At 36.4% G+C, this 6701-nt stretch overlaps 1 protein-coding gene across 1 annotated transcript in view; it reads left to right on the top strand.

The window, feature by feature from the left end:
• Nucleotides 1-1157: 1157 nt before the first annotated feature.
• Nucleotides 1158-6701, top strand: part of LOC142357502 (uncharacterized) — a gene marked incomplete at its 3' end in the record, with an annotated part of 10342 nt that continues 4798 nt past the window's right edge. Inside the window, exons 1-2 of the mRNA XM_075409119.1 lie at nt 1158-1176; nt 2427-2780. Coding sequence (XP_075265234.1) covers nt 1158-1176; nt 2427-2780 — 373 coding nt within the window. The remainder of the gene's footprint in view (nt 1177-2426; nt 2781-6701) is intronic.

Raw genomic sequence — 6701 nt, 5'->3', positions numbered from 1 at the left:
ATTCCTGTTTCTACTGTTTGCACCTGTTGGTTATAAGGATGGAATTTATCGTTGAACTGAATGAGTCGGTGATTGAATGTTAAGATAGAGAATTAGTGTTATTAATTGCGGATGCGGAGTCGAAAACTTGCCACGGAATTGTGACGTTGAGGAAGATCGATGATGAAAGCAAAAATCCTGAAAGACGGTCGCCGAGTTATGAGAAGGTTGTGGTCAGTGAAAGGAAAGAGAACGTTTTCAGTGCGCGCATTGTGACTACGTGTCACGTGCGCAATACATAACTGCAAGACATGTAGCCAGAATCCATCAACATAGTATCACACCCCTGAAATGTGACCTGTGCAGATTTAAGACAATTTATAAATCTAATCTCAAGAGACATCATGAACGTATGCATAACAAGTTGAAGTCGGATTAACCAGAATGGGAGTCGAAAATTGAGTCGGAGTTTAAGTCGGAGTTTAAGGTGAAGTCGGAGTCGTCGGATTCCTCCATTGTTCCTTTAAATTAAGTTAAATCCAGTCTTCATTGTTTATAGTTTGAATGATACTTGTTTTAGTTTTTACTTTGTGTATTATAGTTTGTTTACCTATTGGACCTACCCAAATTAAACAGTGGATTATTGGATAGTTGCCCAAATTAAACAGTGATAACCTATAGACTGTTGCAGAGAACGAGAACGAAATTCAGAGAACGAAGAGGCAAATAGTATCAAGATTCCGTATATTTTTTGAACAGTATTGGAACTCTCCTCCGTTAGATTATCCCGGTGGTACGTTGCCACAAGCAAATCTCTATCTCCTGCTTGCATCAACAGGCTTGAAACTCCTGGCTTGATATTCCTGCAGACCCTTAAAGGCAATTAAAGTTGATTATTACCAATGTTGTTTATTACGTTAATTACATTTGTCAAACATTTTACATGTCACTCTTTCTGTATGAAGGAGTTACTCATCGGAAACGGAAAAAGAGATTCTTGTAACCATTTTTGTTTTAGAGATTTAGAGAGATTGAATTTGAATTGCGTCTTCAGATAGAAGAAGGGGGTGGGGTGGTGGTAGAAACGGGGGGACTAATCACGCAGGTCGGTGGTTGTCACGTTAATGATCAAGTTAATGTCTTGACCCTTTTCCATGCTATTTTGTCTCGTCTTCAATATGGAAAAGGTGAGCAACGGTTGGTGAAAACAGGGAAACGTCGGCTTCGTCTTTGGCGGGTCTGCAGTGATTATAGTGGGAATATTCTGAAGTTTATCCGCCACCGACATCCGACGATCTCCACCGACCGCCGCCACCGACCTGAGTCAGCGACCTCCTCCACCGACCTGCACCGAGCTCCGTGATTTGTGGGAATACTCTGAAGTGCATTTCGTTACTTGAAGCATATACATTTCGAAAACTTAGAACTTCGAAAACATTTATAGAACTTCTAAAACATTTAAAGAACTTCGAAAACAGTTAGTGAAGTCCATTTTCATGCATTTATTTTCCATTTCATGTGTGTCATTGAGCACAAATATGAGCATAATTCAATTTTGACATCGTTGGTTTTGTTTCTATTAAGTGCAAACAAATAAAGTAGTGAACGTTTCTATATTAAGTGCAAACAAATGCAGTAGTGAAAATTTAATTGCCGCTTGATATGGCAAATAAAAGCGGGTAAATTGATACCCGCCCTTATGCGCAGATAATTGTCAGCCGGCAATTAATGCTACACAGGCAAACGGAAGAATAAACTTAGTCATGCCCAGACAGATAACAGAGGCTGAAAACTTTCATGCTCAGAAACAAGTCAGTTTAATGACTCATTGACCTCCAAAAACCAGACTGTAAATTTAAAAGTGGGACCTGAACAGAGCAATGGGCCGGACAAAATCCAGTATGGTTTTTGCTCTGAATGAGCAATGAATTTCACGGCTAGAGTGGTCCGGGTGGGGGTCATAAAAAAACACTGTTGGGGGGGGGGGCGAATTAGAATAGATCCTAGTTTTTTTTAACCTATAGCTATTCTCATTTTTTTCTTCAACCCCATAGGTGACGAGGCAAATTTTTACCATGAGCAACTGCAAAAACGAAACACATTTGATTGCCAATGCAAAACGCAAACCAATGCCGATCCATGCGATCAACTTCTGATTTATTTTGCTATTGGCTTTAACTCGTCAACCCTCTAGCTAGCTAACCAAACAATATACAAACGCACGTATGCCATAAAATTCTTCGCCAATGCAAAACTCAGACATGATTGTGCTTTTTGCATTGATAATAGCTAGTTAAACAGTCGAGTTTACAGTTCTAAACAGCTAAAAGGCTAAATCTTAAAGGTTTGTAAAAGTGAAGATATATCAATGGTAGAAGATAGTAATAGACACTGGAAGGGGTTGAAAAGAACTCTTCTTGTTAATATTTTATCCTTTGATTTTATAGGCCAATCAGATACATTTCAATCCGTTTCTTCTGGCGTTTTCATTGGAACAACTCTCACTTCCGCAAACGAGACATCACTCCAGTTCACTACAAATATTGGCAATGATAACTGGCTGGGTGCGCTCTACCACAACAATATCATTTGTCGAGACATCAACGGAAACAATTTGCTCAACAACGAGTGTGAAATAACTACCCCCAAAACCTGGACACCACAGCCAGTTGACCTTGTTCTGGCCTCATTGAGCCCTGGAAAACAGTACAATATCACACTGGAAGAGACTAAGTTCAGGAACAACACTGATGTTTCGACGGAGGGTTCTACAAATCCAGTTTCTGCAGTGTTTTGCCCAAGTAATTAAACTTTGACAATTAATAAGGTTTCCCATTGATGATCAAAACTATAACAAACATACAATCAAAAATGCACTCTATGCAATAGAAATGGCACATTATGCTATGAAAATTTCGCACTAGTCTTAATAGTTTAGTCAGAACCAAGATAAACTTCAAGAAATCACTTAAGGATTCACTTAAAAATACATTTTGCAAAACAACGAAAAAACCGTTTGAAAATCTAACTTTTTTCCTAAGCAAGCTAGGTCAAAAATTCTTTTTGTCTTGAATCCCAGTGATATAGGGGAACTTTGATTCGTAGTAACAATAGATTTGAACAACTCCTTGACTAGCTTGAAGAAAAATATGTTTTAAAAATACATTTTGCAAAACAACGAAAAAACCGTTTGAAAATCTAACTTTTTTCCTAAGCAAGCTAGGTCAAAAATTCTTTTTGACTTGGATCCCAGTGATATAGGGGAACTTTGATTCGCAGTAACAATAGATTTGAACAACTCCTTGACTAGCTTGAAAAAAATATGTTTTAAAAATACATTTTGACTGCAAAAATTATCAATATTGGGAGATTGAGTGACTTAACAATCTGTGAAAATCAAAAATGTGCTTCTCTCTATATTGGGAACCAAATGAAACTCAGCTTATAATTCCCCAACCGTTGATACACAAAACACAAAGACTCAGAGGAGAAGATTTGCAACAAAAATCTTTGCTGAATTCTTGAAGGTGACAAAGTTTCAAAAATATATTTTTACAGAAATTAGAACAGAATTAATTTAACCGACCGCGAATGAATTAAACTAATCTTTTCGTTTCGTTACTTTCATAATAACTTTTGGCTTAAGTTTTAGGATCTATTTATCAGCTGTGTAAGTTTTAAGGACTGTTTATTGTTTAAAAATGTCCGCAAGGTAATTTGATCCAGTTAAACCGCAAACGTTTTTTTTTGAACTTCAGATTGCAGCTAATCTTTTTTGAGACCTAATACATAAGCATGGGTCCTATTTGGAAACAAATACTCAGTTTTTACCTTTATCATGGGGATATTTTTTATATCAGTGAACGTGAAGAGAAGAAACCGATTCTAAGACTTGGCAGAGAAACCCAAGACTTGGATTTTCTCTGCCCAGAGAGGCCCCAAGTCTTGGGGTGAAGTTCACGAATTTCACCTGCAAATGGTTTTTTTGACAGAAAACGTATATTTGGGCACCAAATTTATTAAAAAAAGTTGCCCTCATTAAATAAAAACTCCGGATCCTCATGATGTCAACCTTAACTCTGCTCAGAGAAACCCAAGACTTGGGGTCTGCGCTGCCCAGAAAAACCCAAGTCTTGGCCTCTCTCTGCCCAGAGATGTCTGAAGTCTTGGCTCCGCTACCCAAGTCTTGGCATCTCTCTGCCAAGACTTGGCCTCTGGAAAATCTCTGAATCAGGCCTGATGGGCTCTGGGGGTTCGGTACGGGCAGTTACTAGGAAGAGAAAATATAAAACTAATGTTTTTAGCTTTAAATGCCCTCCTGGTCTAAACAAAACAGTAAAAAAATAAGCCTGAAATTTAAATGGCATCATGCGTGATAAATTTTTCTTCCTTATTACGGGTGTATTCTACTTTCAAGCGTGGTAAATTGCAGTATATCTTGTATTAAAACATTGGAAATAGCTGACAGTGTAGCCGAAAATAGCCTATCGTATCTTTATTCCGATTTGCTTCAAAGATAAGCAGAATGATGACGTATTATAGGAGTCAATTCTTCATTCTTTATCGCAGCAAGGCAAAAAGCACTTGAAGCCGACCCGCATATTTGGCCGGTCATTGTCTTATTGTTAAGCGGTTCGCCAAGCCGGTCTAATTCGCTCAAAAGACCATAAATTATTAGGCTAAGTGATAAATTTTGAGTCATATTTGAAATTATATTCAGTGTGAACTCGGTTTTGGTTAGTACTTTTCAGAAACAATACAAATGATGAGCTCAGAACGGAAAATCTATGCGAAAGTTTTCATACAGTACGCACAGAAATTTTACCTATTTATATAATTTCCTCACTCCAATTTACTCGGTAACAGACGGTATGCTATGTTACCAATCTAACTAATATGGTTGGTTCGTTCGATTGAAGCGGCAAAAATGGTCTGTATGTTTGGTTTTGTTTGTGGAAGGTTAGCAATAAACTGGGTTTGAAGTACCAAAAATGGTCTTCAGTAAGTTCGGTTTAAAGAACAACAAACTATCCGAACGTTTGACGTTATACTCAGAAAACCCACATAACATTTGGATCTCAAAATTGCAAACATTCTGTTTGAAACATTCAAAACGATCATTTTTAAGCATATGTCAGAACTTATCTCTTTCGAAATTATTCCTGTTTACTGTTTGTGGTTATCTCAATTCGTTTCTTTGTTCCGCGTATTAGACAGTGAAGGCGGCGTCGTCAAGAAAACTAGGAAGATTGATAAGGCAAGTCAAATGGGCTAATGCAGCAATTAAAAAGTTGAACCAAATAGTAATTTTCAGTTTTTTCATTGACAATAAATATATATTGGCAATAAAAATATACTGTCTCAGTCGTATTTTTCTGTTCAGCCCAATAAATGAAAGAAAACCTAAAACTAATATCTAACTAGACAGTTTTTAGTTCAGTATATACCTAGCAACAGCAATCATTCCACAATTATTGTTAATTTTGTCTTAATTCAGCAAAAAAGAGAGAAAACTAAAGTGTAGGTAAACAAATAGATAAAAGTCTCTCCGAATTTTAATTTTGATTAAAAAAACAAACAAATTGACGATGAGAAATTACTCCTATATCTCGTGAAAAATTGTGGAATCTCATAATTATCCTAAGTATTCAATATTGAAAATCGCAAATGCAATATTACGCCTAAAAAACATTTTTACGCGGATAACACTGACAAAAGATTGCTTAACATTTAAATCGAAAGAAAAGTTTGCCCGTTTTGCTAAACATAGGTTTGTGAGCCAAATGTTTCGTAGATCACACACAGTCGCCGGTTAGTTGCTTAAGGTCTGGCTTAGAGTCCATTTGGTCGAGATTAAGGTCTAGAATAATGCACAGATGATTTTAACGCAAAAATTGCCATAAATTTTATTCTACACAAGGAGAACGTTGGCATGATTTTAACTGGAAAAATATAAAAGAAAAGAAAAGTTACCAGTGCATAATTCCTGAATGCATATTACTGTCTCTACCAATTCTACAGGGTTCATTTTTTAATGACAATTAATAAGGTTTCCCATTGATGATCAAAACTATAACAAACATACAATCAAAAATGAACTTTATGCAATAGAAATGGCACATAATGCTATGAAAATTTCGTACTAGTCTTAATAGTTTAGTCAGAACCAAGATAAACTTCGAAATCGTATACACTGTTCACGTACGATTATTTTATGTCATTCATATCTTATTTTCTGGTAAACGAACTTTGCCATAGCAAAAGAACCGTATAAATTTGTCAAGAAATAAAAAACTTTTGTTGGAATCTTGTAATATCCTATAAAAATGCATTGTCCAGTTACTAGGAAGAGAAAAAATAAAACTAATGTTTTTAGCTTTAAATGCCCTCCTGGTCTAGACAAAACAGTAAAAAAATAAGCCTGAATTTTAAATGGCATCATGCGTGATAAATTTTTCTTCCTTATTACGGGTGTATTCTACTTTCAAGCGTGGTAAATCGCAGTATATCTTGTATTAAAATATTGGAAATAGCTGACAGTGTAGCCGAAAATAGCCTATCGTATCTTTATTCCGACTTGCTTCAAAGATAAGCAGTATGACGACGTATCATAGGAGTCAATTTTTCATTCTTTATCGCAGCAAGGAAAAAAGCATATGAAGCCGACCCGCATATTTGGCCGGTCATTGTCTTATTGTTAAGCGGTTTCACCAAGCCGGTCT

This window comes from Convolutriloba macropyga, unplaced genomic scaffold (genome assembly GCF_964194025.1).
Source record: "Convolutriloba macropyga unplaced genomic scaffold, txConMacr16.3 SCAFFOLD_5362, whole genome shotgun sequence".
Classification (NCBI taxonomy): domain Eukaryota; kingdom Metazoa; phylum Xenacoelomorpha; order Acoela; family Convolutidae; genus Convolutriloba; species Convolutriloba macropyga.
The sequence above is the reverse complement of the archived record's forward strand: the minus strand, read 5'-3'. Positions and strand labels throughout refer to the sequence as shown.